We start from the raw sequence: 19,542 nt of genomic DNA on the forward strand, positions 1-19,542 counted from the left end.
CGGCGCCTCCACCATTTTTACACCGGACATTTACAATAATTAAAAAAAGTTTTGCATTATTCCTTTGACGAGTTTAGAACTTTAACACTGTGTAAATTATGAATAAATTCAGGTTTTTTTCCCATACGTTTAGGGCACCGCCAGAAATTTGAAGAAGTAAATAACGTTATTTATATTATTACAAGAAAGCAAAGTAAAAAAAACTCTTTTTTCACAAAATACATTAAAAATAAACTGAATCGAAATGAAAATGTAAATTGTATGACTTGCAAAATCTTGTTTCAATGAACTTTAAAAACTAAAAACTGTTCAAGTACTTGACAGTTATTACATTTTAAACAAATATGAAATAGTTTATTAAATTTTCATAAACATTCAACCCGGCGCCTCCACCATTTTTACACCGGACATGTACAATAATTAAAAAAAGTTTTGCATTATTCCTTTGACGAGTTTAGAACTTTAACACTATGTAAATTATGATTAAATTCAGGTTTTTTCCTATACTCTTACAGCACCGCCATAAATTTGCAAAAGCAAATAACGTATTTTACATTATTACAAGAAAGAAAAGTAAAGACCTTCAAAATTTATTAAAGTCGGTAGCCTGTTTTTATTAAGTTTGCAACATTAAATAAAATGGACAAAATACGAGACATGTCCATGTTCATTCCTTCTAGCTTGAAATGTTCAGCCAACTTAACATCAGAATCGCATGCCACTTGTCTCGAAATTAAATTTTTAGGTGCGGTATTACATCAAAAATAAATATAATTAGTAGGAACTAAATTTTGTTTAGACATTTAAATGCGATAATTGTTGAATTTGCTTTTATAATTTATGTAGCCTGCGTTGTTTATAATTTGGCCAAAAGGTGTAATTTTGTATTCACCTTGTTGATAAGCTGTCAAAATTCTTGCTCAGGTGGATTGACTATCCTAATAGGATTAGAATAAATTATGCAAACCTCATACTGTCAAGTAAGTCTTCGGGGGAGCATAATCTTTGACGAACCGCTCTATTGTTAATGATAATTAAATTTACCCAACGCGTTGGTTTCAATATCAGGATTCTTCCCTTTCCGGAAAACAATAAGTTGTTGTCGCGGTATAAATCTAAGCCGTTTGTTCATCACAGAGCCCTCATCTTTCCTCAACATATAAATGGTCTCGGAGAGGAATAAGGGCGAAGCTCCGAAAGCTACGGCTTGGTTTATAATACGAATGCGCTCCGAGGCAGCAGGTGAAGCAACCAGCAACACGGAGGCGCTAGTCGTGTTGCGATCGTGACCGAGTGAACCACAAGCCAATACTAACTTTGGGGGATGGTACACGCACCGAGCTTTTTCCGCACCAGGGGTACGTTCTTGCACATTTTTCCCACAAAACGTAAATTTTTAAGTTTCGTGACTGCGTGACCAATTCATGTAAAAATCTATTCCAGGTAATTAAAAATGTGTGTCAGAGATGGAACCGTTTCTGGAAGAGGAGAATAGAACTCGGGCACAACTAATGGACTCTTCGGATTACGTGGTGAGAGTTGTTTAGTATTTTTTGAGAAATGATGTTTTAAATTTGCATCGTAATTCCCTTAAGCCGGAAACGGATGGAACGGCCTTAATGCAACAATCCAATCACGTTCGATTGGCACACGAAGCGCTTTTAACTCCTTCATCCCTGGTATGGGTGTACTACAGGGAATTTTTAATAACCCGACGAGGTTATTATTCGGAAAAATGACCAGGGCGCGTTTTAATTGAGCAATTAACCCAATCACGTTCAGATTAATTAACTCGGACTTAATTGATGGCTTTTATTATTCATTTAGAAACCCATCCCCGAATTGCCGAAGAGATTTTTTGCGGAAATTATTCGATTTTAAAGCTTTAATCACCCCGTGTTCTAGTGAAAAATCGAAGTTTTTGTGTCGCAATTTCGGTATATTGCGTTATAAGAAACGTCGTTTACAGGAGCTTCGTCTCTTTTTGCGAATTTTTATCATTCAAATGTATGCACATAATTTATGATAGATACTTTAGTCTAAAATTTTCTGTTTCAACGTGCAATATAAATAAGCGCCGTTTCATAAGAAACGCACTAAGTGTAAAACGTGATAACCGATTGTTGAAATGAAAAACGCGCGACACATTTTGGATGGATGGGCATTTACCGGCGAAAGCTCGAAATGACATTCGGTGTTTGATCAGAACTCGCCTTTGATAAATCACTAATTATTACTAATCAATTTACTTACTGATTTTCAGTTTCTAAACGACCAGAAACTATAAAAATGCCCTTCTAAATATAGTCAACAGTTGTAATACGTCAGTATTTTATGTTATGGCGTACAAGGCAATGTATGTAAATTTTAGAATTCAATGAATTACTTCAATTTAAATGATTATTCTTTCCCAAAAACTCTTTTTTCGCAAAATACATTAAATACCGAATCGCGTATTTTAAAATAAACTTAACATCATAAAAATTATTTTGAATTTTTGGTGTCAGATTGAATTTCTCCTGGAATGGCTGGAAAATGATTGGATAATTTAAAAACAAAAAAAGTGTTCCTACAAAGACCAAAACGCCAAGATTGCGCTTACTAGATTAAAATTTAAAAGTAAGTTTTTGTCTGTAATGATCACAGAAGAAAAGGTAAATTGTATGATTTGCAAAATCTTGTTTCACTGGATTATTTATGTTCCTTTAAAAACTGAAAACTGTTCAAGTACTTTGATAGTTATTACATTTTTAATTAAATCCAGTTCAAACAAATCTGAAATAATTTATTTAGTTTTCCTAAACATTTAACCCGGCGCCTCCACCATTTTTACACCGCGTTTAAAATAATAAAAAAAAGTTTAACATTTATTCCTTTGACAAAATTAGGTTTTTCACAGTGTGTAAACTATAAATAAATTCAGGTTTTTTCTATACTCTTAGAGCACCCCTATAAATTTGGAAAAGTAAATAACGTTTTTTACATTATTACAAGAAAAAAAAGTAAAGAAAAACTGTTTTTTCGCTAAATACATTAAAAATAAACCAAATCGTGTATTGTGACAGAAACTTAACATTACTAAAATCATTTTGAAATACTGGTGTCAGGTTGTATTTTTCCTGAAATGGCTGCAAAAGATTGTATAATTTAAAAACAAAACAAAAAAAGTGTTCCTACAAAGACCAAAACACCAAGATTGCGCTTACTAGATTAAAATTTAAAAGTTCTTGTCTGTAATGATCACAGAAGAAAAGGTAAATTGTATGATTTGGAAAATCTTGTTTCACTGGTTTATTTATGTTCCTTTAAAAACTGAAAACTGTTTAAGTACTTTGACAGTTATTACATTTTTAATTAAATCCAGTTCAAACAAATCTGAAATAATTTATTTAGTTTTCCTAAACATTTAACCCGGCGCCTCCACCATTTTTACACCACACTTAAAACAATAATTAAAAGCAAAGTTTTGCATTTACTTCTTTGACGAGTTCAGAACTAACACTATGTAAATTATAAATAAATTCAATTGCTATGTTTTTCCTCTTACAGCACCGTCATAAATTTAGAAACCCATCCCCGAATTGCCGAATAGATTTTTTGCGGAAATTATTCGATTTTAAAGCTTTAATCACCCCGTGTCTAGTGAAAAATTCGTCGTTTACAGGAGCTTCGTCACTTTTTGCGAATTTTTATCATTCAAATGTATGCACATAATTTATGATAGATACTTTAGTCTTAAATTTTCTGTTTCAGCGTGCAATATAAATAAGCGCCGTTTTATAAGAAACGCACTAAGTGTAAAACGTGATAACCGATTGTTGAAAAATGAAAAACGCGCGACACATTTTGGATAGATGGGCATTTACCGGCGAAAGCTCGAAATGACATTCGGTGTTTGATCAGAACTCGCCTTTGATAAATCACGTTCTGTTTTAATTTTTGCGAAATGTAGGTTACGCCATCGCATCTTATAAATCGCGGTTTAAACGCCAATTAAAATCGAAAAAACACGGCCCTTTGCAGAGATTGATTAATTTTCTAGCGGTAAAAATGTTGCAGAGTTAATTATTCAGCCGTCATTAAGCTTCGTAAATAATTCGGGTCTTATCAACAAAAGGTATTACTGCGTTTATGAATATGAAAATGTAGCGCCATATGCCATCGCCGGCACATGATCACGTAATAAAACTGATAGGTATCGATGTAATCGTCGAAAATTTCGCGCGAAAATTGCCAACGAAATAAAAAAGTACTTTCGAATAGGTGTCGTAAAATTAAATTTGATGACATTTTGAGGGTAAACACGAGAAGTTTACGAATTTTCTTCCAACAACTTTCAGCCATTACTTGTTAGTCCAAGTTTTCAATTAGTTTTTTATAACTACACCGAGTTTTACCACCGACAGCGAGCAGTTTTCATGATTTTTAAGCAGGGTGTCCACGAAATTGGAACTTAAAAAGCCCGAAATCACGAAAGTCACTTGATGATAATATTTTACATTTTCAGCTAAAAACAATTTACTTGGGGCGCAATATTTCACTGGCTTAAGTAGGCCAGCTTGCAAGAAACGGCTCAGAATTTAATATTAGATAAAAGCATTTTTTCAAATAATGTCTTTTTATATTATGTATGAGTGGTATACACCACCAACTTATTTTTTCGAGAGGATTATTTTAATCCCCTTTCGAGCGTTGTATTCCATGAACTAAATTGAATTTAGCACTTATTATTTTAGCCTCAATGAATCTCAATATAGAGTTGGAAACCAGCAATCCTCTTTTTTAATTAAAAGTATGATCAATTTTTTTATATTTTTTTTTGGTAACAATTTAAGCTTTGTTTTTAATATCTAAATCCTAGATTATGTGCACTACTTTAAAACACGTTTCCCGTAACGGGTTTTTACTATTTTAAAACACGCTTCCATAGCAACGTGTTTTAAATTAAAACGGTTTAACAAAAAAATTTTTTTGAATAACACTTATTCAAAAACGCTTAAGACTCTCGGGTGTCCAGTTATGCAACTCGCATACGCTCGTTGCATAATGACAGCCCTCGAACTTTAAGCTTGTGTTTTCGCAATCGTATAACTAATAACTATAATAAATCAGTATTGGATTAATAAACCAACACATTTGTGGATGTAATTAGTCAAAATTATCATCATTAAACAGTAATTTCAATTGAGTGTTTTCATGGAAAAGCCTAAAGACCGATATCACAACCGATATCATAGCAACCTTTACTGCTTTCCCAACCAGAGTTTGCAAGTAGGTTAAGGGTGAATATTAATTAATATTTAATTATGTACAGAAACATACATGACACAAACGACACGTTTAAAAAAAAGTGTGGAAATTATAAAATAGCGTATAAAAATATGATTTGTATTGTGTATTAGAGCTCCATTTATCTACAATATAATTTGCGATTCAAAGCTCTAAATATATTTTGTCACGTGACGGTAGATTGATGTAATTAAGCAAAATAACGATCATTTAATAGTGATTTATTATGGGAACCCTAAAGGCGGATATCATAAACTACTAAATCATAACAAACTTTAATGCTTTTGCAAACACAACTTGGGCTAAACTTGGCTATTAATTAATTTTATTAATTAACATTGGCGTCAATTAATATTTAGTGTTGGCTTTCATTCAATGTTTGATATTGTTTTTATTTCGCTAAATTCGCATAAGCTATTGACCATTGACTATTGACTACGGATATCAAAAGGTTAGGAGTGAAAGCGACGTACAAATAAAACGTTCCTGTCCTCGATAGTTCCGGTAACGCCGCCAGAGAGCGCAAATGTTCCATTACCGTCTAGTAGCTCAGTCAAATTACACAAATCGGTGAAAAAAATTTCTAGAGTTAGAATTTTTTTTTAAAAGCTTCCTTTACACTTGGGTAGACATATTTCAAAAGTCCCCAAGGTTGGGGGGCAAGCTCGAGGAGGGGGAGGGGGTTAAAGCAGCCTTTTTTTGGTTTTTTGCTTATATCTCAGAAACTGTAAATTTTTATTTTCTTGCCAAAATTAAAGCTGATAAAATTTTATATGCATTTTTCTTGAAAGACTAACCATAAGCGAGTTATAGGGTTGGAAAGAAAAAAAATGTGCCTTAAAAGAAAATGTCTTGTGATTTGAAAAACTGACAATAAACTGATTTTATTGAGTCCAACACTATTAGAGGAGAAAAGGGGAGACATGGGGGTCACAGAAGTCTTCAAAGTCGTTTTAGATGCTGCATTTTCGTCTTCGTGAAAACTGAATTACAGTCTTGTTCGGTAAAATATTAATATATAATTGATTAAATATAGATGTTTTAAATAAATCTTTTAATAAACTGTATGCATTGAGTCCAACAGTTCATTCTATCATATCTTCTGGGTCATCTTAAGATGCTGAATTGTGGTCTTCAACTCCAGAGCCCGAGAAAAGAAAGAATTTTTCTCCCTTATTTCCCACTCTTAGCTTAGTTGGGAGACGCTTTACACACACTATTTCCATATAAATAATTATAATATACTAAAGTTTAGTTATACAATGTCATGATGTAGACACCAAATTTCAATAGCTAGTAGCTCGCTTACGGTTGTTCCTACAACAATAAGGCTAAGACTATTTTGTAGGAAATTTTATCATCTTTAATTTTGGTAAGAAGATAAAAATTGATAGGGTCGACTGTTTCCGAGATATAAGCAAAAAAACAAAATAAGCTTTAGCCCCCTCCCCCTCTTCGAGCTCGCCCTCCCACCTTCGAGGACTTTTGATATATGTCGTGTAAATAAAGCTTTTAAAAAAATTCCAACTCTGAAATTGTGTAATACAGGCAGATAATAGAGGATTAAATTCTCAGTAGTAAGACATAAACATAAATAAACATTTTATCGTAAACTATATTTAAAAAAAAAATAAACTTTTACCAATTTTCACTCAACCACATATTTTTCAAAACGCTGTAAGAAAAATACTAGGAACAAAATTGTAGAGAATTAAATTTTCTACAAAAAAGTCCGCGACACCATATATCTTCTTTCAATGGCTTGTGTATAAATTAACTATCAGTAACTTGACCATGAATGAAACGAATCGGTCGCTTCAGCGTTTTGTATGTCTTTAGGGCTTAAACCGTTGACGATAAAAAATGGTCTAGCAGACTTTTTCAAAGGAAATTTAATTCTCTACAAATTTCTTCCTAACATTTTTCTTATATCTTAAACCGTATTCTCAGTGTCTTGAAAAATAGGAAACAAAGCGTCAAATGTTAAATTTTAAATAATTTTTTTCTGATGTTTCTTATAAAAATTTTAGTCGTCAGTTTTCGTGAGTATGAAGCTCAACAATTCTGCAACGCTTGATGCGCCCTCATTTTTCCTCTGTCGTACTAATTTTTGGGTTCAGAAAATCCTGCGTTTCGTCTCCTATGTCATAGTTCTCCGTAGACCACACACAGCCTGGGAAAAATAAATCAATTGGAAAATGTTAATTTTCAAATTGTATTTATTATTTTGTTGTTAATTTGAGGTAGTCGAACAAACGCGTACCCTTCTTTAAAATTTAAAAATAGCGGAGTAATCGCTCTTGTAACAGGCTGGTGTTTTGCGTTTTGGCATTTCTGACAGGCATTCTCGTTGCAAACAGAAAAAAGTAAAAGCAGGTGCGCATTTTATCCTCTATTATTTTTAGATTTCAATCACTTTAAAATTTTTGTCCGTAACGGCATTTTGTGAAAGAAAGCCTCTACGTTAGTTCTTCTGGTTTATTGTTCGAGCAGACGGAGGACTTTTCCTTTTTCCGACTTGGGGCCGGTTTTGTAATAAAGTACTCTAACATGATTAAAATTTACACTTCTCTGGATATGTCTGGCAATTAATGCGAGTCTAAGTCAAAATATTAATTTCATGTTTAAATTTATTGCATCCTCTCCAAATAATAATCGTTCCGTGATTATATATATCTGAGCCAGAACTCCTAACTTTCATTAGAAGCCGAGCACAGACTAATTATTTATTACGCTGAAGAGGCACAGGCCGCAAAATAGGTTCATTTTCAGCTGGTAGTTTATGATAGTTTGCCATACACATTCCTAAACTCAATAACTGGCAATAATTAAACTTGCACCCCTGATTGTTTCCATCTCGTGAGTGACAATTTCTCGTTCAAAAATCGAAACTGAAGAAAGTCGATTAAAGTCGGCCCATCTAGCGCGCAGCATAATTGCAATTAAATTCCGAGTTGGTCTAACATGCTCGCGTTCGATGTGATCTGGGACACATTGTGGTAATATAAATTGGTTGTTTTCTCAAATGGCATCGAAGATTCAAATCGGAACGAGTCCGTCGTTTGCATATCTCCGAGTGCCTCCGCGGGAGGCCCGCAGGATTGAAAGCCATCAGGTGGTTAATTGTACGTCGAAACTATTAGCTATTTTTGTCGATGCGAATCGATCAGGCGAATTTCCTGCGGACATGGAACGCGACGATCGTCTGAAAAGCGCGCGGAAATAGCTAATTCCCCGAAAATAGCCGTCCGTTATAAGAATGTGTAATTGAAAATCGGCGCCAGCCAAACATGTAAATAGGAAAGCTACAGATGTCGACCACAAAGTCATTTTACTATAGAACACTTATTTAAATTGCAACCGGAATGGGATTTCATCTCGGAGGAGAGCCGTGGCACTTGCAATTTACTTTTTTCCCCGATGGTGCAGACGAAATTATTGTTGGCGCTCGGCGGCTTGCTGCTGCTCCACACCGCCAGAAATAATTTATTACAATCAAGAAAAGATTTATCAGCGGTTGTGCGGAAGGAATAAGGAGTTTTTCGCCGGAATGAGCGACCCAACAGCCTGTTGGATTTTACAAGGACAGCGACAAATGGCGGCTCGTTTTTAACTTCATTAATGGAGCCGAACTAATGTCATCGCTTGAAGCATTTTTTCAAACTCGGATCGAATGAAAACGTTTCCTACAACGACCTTGCATTTGCCACATTTCTACAAGGTGGCTCAGCTAAGACTTTCGAGCCTGATATCTCATATACAGGCTGCTCAAAAACTGGCGCACCAACTCAGTGGTACGTTATTGAGAGGCAAGTGCAGATTACGGGAAAAATGTTGAAAAAATTCCTTAAGTCATATTTTAAAAAATCTGGAGCTACAAACTTATTGTGTTAATTTCATTAGTTTTCATTATTTTTTTATGTTTTTATGTTTCATACCAGGTAATCGTTCCGTAACAAAAGGATGAATAAATGTTTTTAAATTTACTCTCAGACTTTAACAGTTTTTTTAATTTAAAAAAATTAAAATTCATCTAAAAAATCACAATGTGTAGATGTGCCAACACTGGGAATTATTTCCTAGGAAACCGTTTCAAAAATAATTTATTTTATTGTTGCTCAAATTCTATTGCGATCATGACTGTTAGACAACGTTGCCACATATCATTTACCTAAAATTAATTATTTATCAATAACTTTAATACAAAGATTTTTTTTAGTATTTTTACCTTTATATGTAACCACTTCGCTACCACACACACTGGTGCGCCAGTTTTTGAGCACGCTGTATTTGTCAATGGATTTTTATGAAATTTAAAATGCAGATATTTTAGAAGATAAAGATTGAAATCCAATTAATGCAACAACTCAAGTCTTAAAAACGTAATTTTTACATGCCTTTTTAAAATGTTAAGCTTTTTAAGACTTATATTAAAAAATTAATCGTCAGTGAAAAATGCTATCGGAAAAAACTTGTTCGTGGAAGACGACTGTTTCGCGAGAAAAATGAGAAACAAACTGTTAAACGTGGGTACAGATGCAAAAGCGTAGATCTCTATGAGACAAATGAGCACTACCATCGAATTTTGGTCACTCCTACTCGCAGAAATGTAACTGTCACGCAAGGGACATTTCACAATTATCTCTCTCCCATACCAAGTTAAAAAACAATATTTTTTATTTACTTTTGGTACTGGATACTTTAATTTTTTCAAAAAGAACTAAAAGACTGAACAACAACTGAAAAATTCTAGACACTTGAACGTTCAGGACTTTGGAAATGTTTCGTACACTGTTAATTAGATTCTCTTCAAAAGCTTGAATTTCAGCCCCAACTATTGCTTCGTTTCCAGTGACGTGTTTTGTCCGCACTGGATTTAGTTCAGGTACGCTTCCTGTGTCTTCAAATTATTGACGATTTTTTGAACTTTAAATTTCATAAATAACATTTCACAAAAAGTCCAACGACACTTTCCATAGGCGAATATTGATTCCTTTTTCAACAACACAGAAATTTCAGCCACTGTTGTTGGTTTTTAAAGTAATTTCACTAAATTAAAACAATTTCACTTTTCTGACAGCGCGCACACTTTTGACAGTTTTTTTCAGTGGTACACAAAATGCCGCATAGAAATGCTTCATCAATTGTTTCAAAAGGTGACTGCCCTAATTACTATCAAAATTTGGATTAAGTTTTTAACAACAAAATTTAATTTTTTTCTTAGATCAGCCGAGCGATTTGGTTAATTTTTTGTGTGTCCATTTATTTTTCGGGGTTTAATGATCCAACGGTAATTTGGCTTTATTTTAAATAAAAGAAATGTGTTTCAAAATTTAATTTTTTAACTTGACGTCATTTTTTTGCCCCTAATTGAAAGACCACCTCCTAAAATATGTGCATTCTAAATTTCATAACAATCCGTTGACAAATAACGGAGATATTAAGCTCGAAAGTCTTAGGTGAGACACGTTGTATATAAAAATTTATTATAATCCCTTTTTTGTCATTCTGTGCCATTAGTAGATTTAAAATTCGTGTTCCTCGTAAAAATTGTGCTCAAAAAACGAATTATGTCACTCCAGTTGTTATCTGCTGAATTTCCTGTTTTAGAATTGAATTCACAACTTGCGTGAGAAACTGAAAATAACAAAATTGAATCACTAAGCAAAAAATGTATAATCACATTTCCCTGTTTTAATTAGAGATAATTGAGATGAATCAGCGTACACATTTAATTAAGTTTCTTACACAAAATTTTAATTACGCCTTAACACACTCGGAGTTTACCCCCTGTAAAAACCTAATTGAGAGCCCTGTATAAAAATAAGCCAAAAATTACATTTCCGGCTGCAATTTATTATCGCATAACTGCCTTTTATATCCGGACTTTCCGACTGAAAATCCTTGCTGTATGATTTAATCCTGAAATCCTGAAGTAGCAAAACACTGACTTTTTAGGTAAAAGTTTAACTTGTTGTATAAACCAGGGCAAATAAAAAATGCTTGAAGGACTTACAAAAAATGGGCTTGGAATTTAATCTCAGATAAGAGCAATTTCTCAAGTAATGTTCTTTTTACACTCACGAGCTGTTCCTACAAAGCCCACAACGCCGGGATTGCGCTTATCTTACCACTAATGTTTATCTATCCAAACATCGTGCGTTAAAATCTTAATGTGAGTTCTCTAGAATGATCAAAGAGGAAGATGTGAATTGTATGTGATATTTATTACATTTTTAATTAAATGCGATTCAAATAAATTCGAAGCACTTTATTTAGTTTTCTCCTCTCGCCTCCACCATTTTTACACCGAGATTAAACAATGATGAGTTTAGAATTTTAATTATAATGTAAATTATGCATAAATTAAAACATCCTTTAACTCCACTCGTAAAAAAGGAACGTTTTTTGCGCTTCTGTTCATCCATCTTGCTGATGGAAATCGTTTTTTTTAGCTCACTAGGGAAAAACAGGAAGAAGGTAAAATCTATCCCTAACTACCCTTGAACCATCAAGATAAAAAAATATATTTTGATAACTAAACGCCACAGTCTTTGTTTTAAACGTGTTACAATTTTTTGCTTGTTAATGAAAGAACAACTTTCACTTGTTGTAAAAATAACATTTTTTACCTCAAATTATGTTGTTACTTCTCTACCACACGAAGCATATTTCCCTGAATTGTTGTGATTTAATGAAAAATAAATCTCAAGTCGATAAATATTTTTTACCTTAATAGCTACTTACGTATGTGCATTCTAAATTGCACTTTTTCTATAAGTGGAGCAAATGGAGTATAAATATTCTAACCGTTTTAAGTTAATACAATGCGTAATATGAGAAGTTGACACGATAATCTTTATGCAAATTAAAAAACTCAATATATTTTTATTTAGGTTAACATAAAATTATCGACAAAGAAAGCTGTTTGGCACAGAATGGTAAACAACGATTCAAGACAGATAATTCTTCAATTATCTTCTGTAAACATAATGACAGGTCAAATGTAGAAATTTTGATTCTAGTCAATAGCTTTTCCGGAAGTAGAATAATAATTGATAGTGTCAAAATATTTTTGACAAAATTAAATTAAGGCTATAGATTTTCACAATGTGACAAATTTTGATTTAGAAATTGTATAATAAATATAAATTCAACGTTCAAGTGTTATAAAGCAGTTTCCGTTTACAATAAATTAAATGCGCATTTGAAATCGGTTTGTATAAACAGCTTTCGCAAAGAAGTTAAAAACCTTTTCTTTATAAGTAAACAGACAAATAGGGTATAAAATATTAATAAAAATCAATTATTTTTCTTTTACTAGTATTATTTACTTCCCTGTTTTATTTATGTATTTTCATTTTCTTTTCTTGTTTTGATTTTGGTTATCACATTCATTTTTATTATTATTTAAGCATGATTATAATTATTTTATTTTCCTATATTTTTTTGGGTTAAGTTGGAGTAGCTTTGGCTAAACTTATCACCCATAATAAAGACTAATTATTATTATTATTATTATTATTATTATTATTATTATTATTATTATTATTATTATTATTTTATTATTATAAATTATAACAAGCGGAAATAATTGAATTTTGTGTTAGAGTATATTGAGTGTAAATTGGCAACGTAACTTAACTCACATTTGGTAAATTTTCAGGAGAAAGAGAAAACTAGTTAGCTTTCATAGTCACCACAAACCTATTTTAAATATAGATTCAAAAAACAAGAGATTTACTTAAAATTATAACTTAAAAGTAAAATAAGTTAAAAAATGCAGGAAAGCTTTACTTCCATAAAGTTTTTTTTCATCAAACTTGGCAAAACAAAAAGAAAACAGATCGTCGTTTGAAATGATGTACCTGTTCTATTGTTTTTACGCTAAAATTGTATTTATAAAACCACAGAACAGAAATTGCCACCAAACCTAATTATAAATTTATTTCATCTCTCAATATTACTTTGGACTAAAAGTCTCTTTATAACGTTTCAGAACCATTGTGTGCGCAGTTGTCTGTTGAGTTTACAGTAAAATGATTCAATGTTTGATTTATTATTCATTCATAATTTCTCATCCGAATTTTTCTCTTCAACTTCACAATTATTGTTTTATACAGTGGGCGGCAAAATTATCGAATAATCATATTTTTAAAACATCTTGTTTTGGCAAAATTGTTCGAACAAATGGATATTTGTTTAGTTTCGTTGTTCTCCTAAATAAGTGCCATATTTAGAAGATTAAAAAATATTACACGAAAAAAACTGTCTATTAAAATTTGTCTAGCACGTTTTTTTCTAATAAAGTTAATAATTTTTTTGTTAGCATTAATATCTATAATGTTACTAACTAAAGATTATTTTCTTTAATAAGATTAATAAATACTCCTGTACATAATTTCTAGTTTAAAAAGATTATACAATACGTACTCGTATTAATACCTAGGTGCCATGTTTTGTTAATGGTTAACTTATTATACTATATTAAAACGTATCAAAATATTTTTAACTGATTATTTTATTACCATTTAATAAACTTTAATAAATTTTTAATGAAAATTCGAATAATGTCTACTATATTTTTTTATGAAGTGTAATTGATTTTTTCTTCGTATACGTATTTCGGGGGTTGTTCAAAATGTACATTTCGAACAATTTCTAGACTGTACAAGAAATGTTTGTCCACGGGAATGTTCGTTCTCAAAAGGTTAGTGGATGGCACTTAATTTTATTCATCTGATGAACTGACCCTTTTACTTAAATATTCAAGTTTTGTTTTACGAGTATGTTTTGCTTTTTCTTTGTTGACATAAGTATTAGTATTAGAAATGGTTTAGACTGGCAGTTGTCAAGTCACTGTTTTTTTTTATATGAACTCCAAATGTTAAAAGAGATTTCTTTATAAGTACAAGAATTTTACGTCTAAACTCTTCATCGTAAACATTTTTTTCCTTAACTTTAAGAAATGGTAATTATCGACGAAAAAGAGAGAAATTGAACCTTTCCTGCCAAGTTTTACGTTTATTATTAACAAGCATTTGGAAAAGTGGATTGTCTAAATAATGTTATGTACAAAATCTATGAGATTTTGGGAATTTGTCTATGCATTTACAAAATACGTAGGTACTTGAACCCAAAATTGGGTCTAATTTTTAGGAAAGTTGAACCAGTCGCTGCTTGGCCGCCTTTAGCATCTACGTGAACTTTCGATTCTGTTTCAAATTATAAAGTTATTGGAATTCACGATTTTGTTACGTTTTTCACACGAAAAGACCTTCAATATCATTTTTTGGGAAATGTAAAAAGACGACGGGAAATATAAAGAGTTCTTGATGACCAATTTTTGGGACGAGATGTTTAACTAAAAATTGTGACTGAAAGAAAAGCATTTTTAGCATTGAAGTATGTTCTAAGTTATGTATTTAATATTAAAATAAATATTGAAAAACTTCAAAAATGTGAACATTAATATTTGTAGGTATTCAATTATTTTCTTTTTTTAAATAGTAATTCCAAAAATCCTACGTTTTTTACGTCCCTGGTTAAATTTCAGGTAAAATTGTGTCATTTTATGCATTTGACAAAAATTATAACTTTGAAATTATTTTCGACATAAACCTCTGACATAAGTTGCTAACAAAAATTTTAATAAAAAAAGATAGAAATATATACTTTATGCACATAAAACAAAATTGGCTCGGTTTGACGTTCAGTGTCCCCACTCTCCCTATAAAGGAAATTTAGAATAACTTATCTAGGGTTTATCTGACAATTGTAAAATCCACCCTAAGTACTTTAACTTCGTTCAATCCATTAAAAAGATTATAGAGTAAAAATGGTGGATGCGCCGGGAACACAATTTTGGAAAAATTAAATATGTTACTGTTTTACTAAATAATTTTACAATTTAAAAATAACTGTTTCAAAACAGTGTTGAGTAAAAAATATCTTGGTTTCTTTCTGTATAACGTTGACAGCATCCGAACTAAAACTAATGACTCTTAACCATTAACTTTCCCAATAAAGAAAGTTTTTGATATTTTTATTACGACAATTAAAAAACAGTTTCCATTTAAAAAATGTCTATAAGGACTCAGTTGTTCATAATTTTGCCCCTTAGTTATCATTGTTTATCATTATTCATTTGACGATACAGGTATTAAATTTTATGCGTGGAGTTTTTTGTAAAATTTCCTGGTTCAATTAAGAAAAATGTGCTGCTGTCATCAATTTCATCAAACGCCGGAAAAAGTTTAAAGACGAGTTAAAGTTTAGCAGCTGTCAAATTATCCGAAGTTGGGGGAGGATTCAGAAAGTGGAGCAGCTCGATGTGGGGTTATTTTTCCAGTCGAGATGTTCAAACATCTTAATCTAAATTGCATATTCCTGCTGCTGCAGTGACCCAAACACCTTCCCTATTTATCCGTCCCGTAACGACTCCAATTAACATGTTTACTTTGCAATTTGGTCTTGGAGAGCGAACCGCCCTTCATTCTCGAGCCCGGATTTTGTACTTCCTCCGGTTGATGGCGGAAATGCTTTGTTTCACGTCGACTGCCTCCTGTTTATGGAACGAGAAAGAGCAAAACGACACTCACGACGTGACTGACACTTTTCTCGCAAATCTTCGCCCCAAATGTGACAAAAATTTCTATTACGCATCCACCACTACATGGATTCCGCGTTTACGCGCCATGAAGGGACGCAACTGCAGCTCATCGCAGTCAATGTCAATTTAAATGCAAATTCGGGAGTGAACTAAATTTTAGCTCGTATCGATTCGATTTGTTGTCATTTACGAATGAGATTACACCGGGCTTTACCAGAACCAACAAGCTCGAGAGGTTTTGTATTTAGTTGAGTGTTTATTTACAGATGCTGAAATTTATTTCTCTCAATTAAAACCGATCCGATCCGGATTAATCGAATTCTTACCGAATCTCTCTACGCAAATATCCCAGACATCCATTACGCAAAATACATTGCTTATTGAATTTTTTATGCAGACACAAAAACCATCAACGATTACAATTTTCGTTTAGAAAACATTTGTTACTTTTGAGACTAAAACGAGCTACGTACAAAAAAGGTGACCCAACATTAATATCAAATTCGGAAGTAAAATTACCGTTGGGGGCGCCACTGAGCTAGGTTGAAAACAGTAACCATAAATGGCGGGAAAATGTTTATTCGGATATTTTGAGCGTTGTACGAATTTTGAGGCTTCACAATTATTATATTGCCTATGCGGAATGATTATTGCATCTTTGATACAAGAAACTTATGTTGACAAATGAGAGATGACGAGGAAAACACGAATAACTAATGACTGTTTGGTTCACTTTCTTTATTGGAAAATTATTACAAAGACATTGAAAAGCCTACCTTTTGGGATAATTTACGTTTAAATGTATCAGCAGTTGTTAATCTTTATTGTAGTTTTGTAGATTTACCGCAGCATTTCATGATTTTTTCAGTGGAAAATTCTAACTTAAAATTCATAGCACTTCACTAATTTATTGGTTTCTTGAGCCAAACTTTGTGTTCGCTGTGATCCATTACTTATAATCTTTAATTAGACAACTGTTTGATAACACTTTGTAATCAAAATTTAAATATTTTTCACTTTTTATCCACTTTCAAGTTCCAACAATAAACACTTTATACCACGAAAAACTACAGAACCAAAGTCAACGCTAGTATTTACCACCACGTATTTTTAAAGTAATTCTTTCTATTGTAAGTAATTAACACTATACACGCAAAATTGTTGAACAATTCATTAAATGTCAGTTAAATGTGGCATTACGAAAATTTCTTTACTGTTTTCGACATAGTTCAAAAGTCATCACCAGAGGGCGTCTAGTTAATTTTATTTCCGAATTATAGGCCAATAAGTCTGCTGTCATCGTTTTCTAAAATTTTTGAAACTGTCATATCTTCCAGAATTACTAACTTTTTAATGAAATTTCAGCTACTGAATTCACCCAACACGGGTACATTAAAGAAAAATCTGTTGACTTAGCTATATTTAGCTTCACTAATGTTCTGTTAGATAAATTAGAAGAAAAAAAGGTGGTTCTTGAAATTTTCTTAGATTTCTCCAAAGCCTTCGATTGCCTAGATCATAACATCCTAATAAGTAAATTAAAGAAATACGGCATAAGAGGAATTATGTTAAAGTTGATCACATCTTATCTTAATAATAGGTATCAGCAGGTCAGAATAACAAAAAACAGTACTGTATATACATCAAATAAACTTCTAATTAAACAAGGTGTACCTCAAGGTAGTATACTAGGGCCTTTATTTTTCGTAATTTATATAAAAGATCTATTAAACATTTTAACAGTCTCAGACAACAATAGTGCAGTTAACTTTGCTGATGATTTAAACATCTTAACTTGGGGTGAAAATATGACAGATACAATGAAAGAAGCAAAGATATGCATGAATAAGGTAATAAACTGGACTAAAGAAAATAAATTAGTGTTAAATTTTGAAAAACCTACGGCATTCATTTTGCAATATATAATCACAAAAATACAAAGAAACCGAATAAAATTGTAATATCATCTAAAGAAATTGAATTAATAGAAAAAACTAATTTTCTGCGAATATGCATTGACCATAAGTTAAGCTGGACTAATCATATAGATAATTTATTAAAAAAATTAAACTCAATACATTTTACAATACGTGTTTTAAAAAAATACATTAACATTGAACAACTAAGAATAATATACTCCGCAAATTTTCAATCATTACTAAGCTACGGTATAATATTTTGGGGGCAAAGTGGAAAGATGTCAAAAGTATTTGTTGCTCAAAAACAAGTCATGAGAACTATGTCTAACTTAAAATATAATGAAATTTGTAGGAACATCTTTAAAAGCAATAACTTTTTGACAGTAACTGGTTTATACATATATAGATTACTTTTATTTTTCTTTAAACAGAATCTACTATTCGGAAATAAAATTAACTAGACGCCCTCTGGTGATGACTTTTGAACTATGTCGAAAACAGTAAAGAAATTTTCGTAATGCCACATTTAACTGACATTTAATGAATTGTTCAACAATTTTGCGTGTATAGTGTTAGTTATTTACAATAGAAAGAATTACTTTAAAAGTACGTTGTGGTAAATACTAGCTCTGACTTTGGTTCTGTAGTTTTTCGTGGTATAAAGTGTCTATTGTTGGAACTTGAAAGTGGATAAAAAGTGAAAAATATTTAAATTTTGATTACAAAGTGTTATCAAACAGTTGTCTAATTAAAGATTATAAGTAATGGATCACAGCGAACACAAAGTTTGGCTCAAGAAACCAAGAAATTAGTGAAGTGTTATGAATTTTAGGTTAGAATTTTCCACTGAAAAAATCATGAAATGCTGCGGTAAATCTGCAAAACTACAATAAAGATTAACAACTGCTGATACATTTAAACGTAAGTTATGCCAAAAGGTAGGTTTTTCAATGTCTTTGTAATAATTTTTCAATAAAGAAAGTGAACCAAACAGTCATTCGTTATTCGTGTTTTCCTCGTCATCTCTCATTTGTCAACATAAGTTTCTTGCATCAAAGATGCAATAATCATTCCGCATAGGCAATGTAATAATTGTGAAGCCCCAAAATTCGTACAACGCTCAAAATATCCGAATAAACATTTTCCCGCCATTTATGGTTACTGTTTTTGACCTAGCTCAGTGGCGCCCTCAACGGTAATTTTACTTCCGAATTTAATGTCACTAACGACCATAAGTACAATAATCGCAAAGTAGACTTAGAGTATCCAAGACACAAACTCACGCTGACGGAAAAAAATTCTCATTATGCAGAAATAAAACTATACAATAGTTTACCTGTGCATCTCTACGCACACCTTGTAATTTAAATTTATTTAAAACGAAAATATTTGACTACATTTTTGATCTCGAACATATACTTTAAATGAATCCTATAATAGACAGGTTTTTTGACTTATGTCTTAAAATTATTTTTATGTTATTGTTATTTCTGTGTATAATACTGACGTTTTTCGTATCAATTTTATTACTACATCTGTATAAATTGATAGAAATAAATTATTATTATTGAAAGATTATTTTTGAAAGTTTAAATATCCAAATGCGCCGTCCCACTTTTGACTCTTTACCTTTATTTGTATTTGCCGTGACAGGAAGATGCATCAATGAAATTATCGTTGACTGATAGACGACGGTTCAGAGATGGAATCCTGTTTGTATTT

General features: G+C 31.9%; 1 protein-coding gene across 3 annotated transcripts in view; it reads left to right on the forward strand.

Moving 5' to 3' along the window:
- The first annotated feature begins 1,229 nt into the window (after nt 1-1,229).
- Dop1R1 (Dopamine 1-like receptor 1) overlaps nt 1,230-19,542 on the forward strand; it is a 114,319-nt gene continuing 96,006 nt past the window's right edge. For 2 of the 3 annotated variants that reach the window (XM_015983149.2, XM_015983150.2), the window contains exons 1-2: nt 1,230-1,358; nt 1,444-1,532. In XM_015983149.2, the coding sequence (XP_015838635.1) occupies nt 1,467-1,532 (66 nt within the window). In that variant the 5' untranslated portion in view covers nt 1,230-1,358; nt 1,444-1,466. Of the gene's footprint in view, nt 1,389-1,443; nt 1,533-19,542 lie in introns of all 3 variants that reach the window. The other variant, XM_064360050.1, reaches the window with a different exon arrangement.

This window comes from Tribolium castaneum, chromosome 2, assembly GCF_031307605.1.
Source record: "Tribolium castaneum strain GA2 chromosome 2, icTriCast1.1, whole genome shotgun sequence".
NCBI lineage: Eukaryota > Metazoa > Arthropoda > Insecta > Coleoptera > Tenebrionidae > Tribolium > Tribolium castaneum.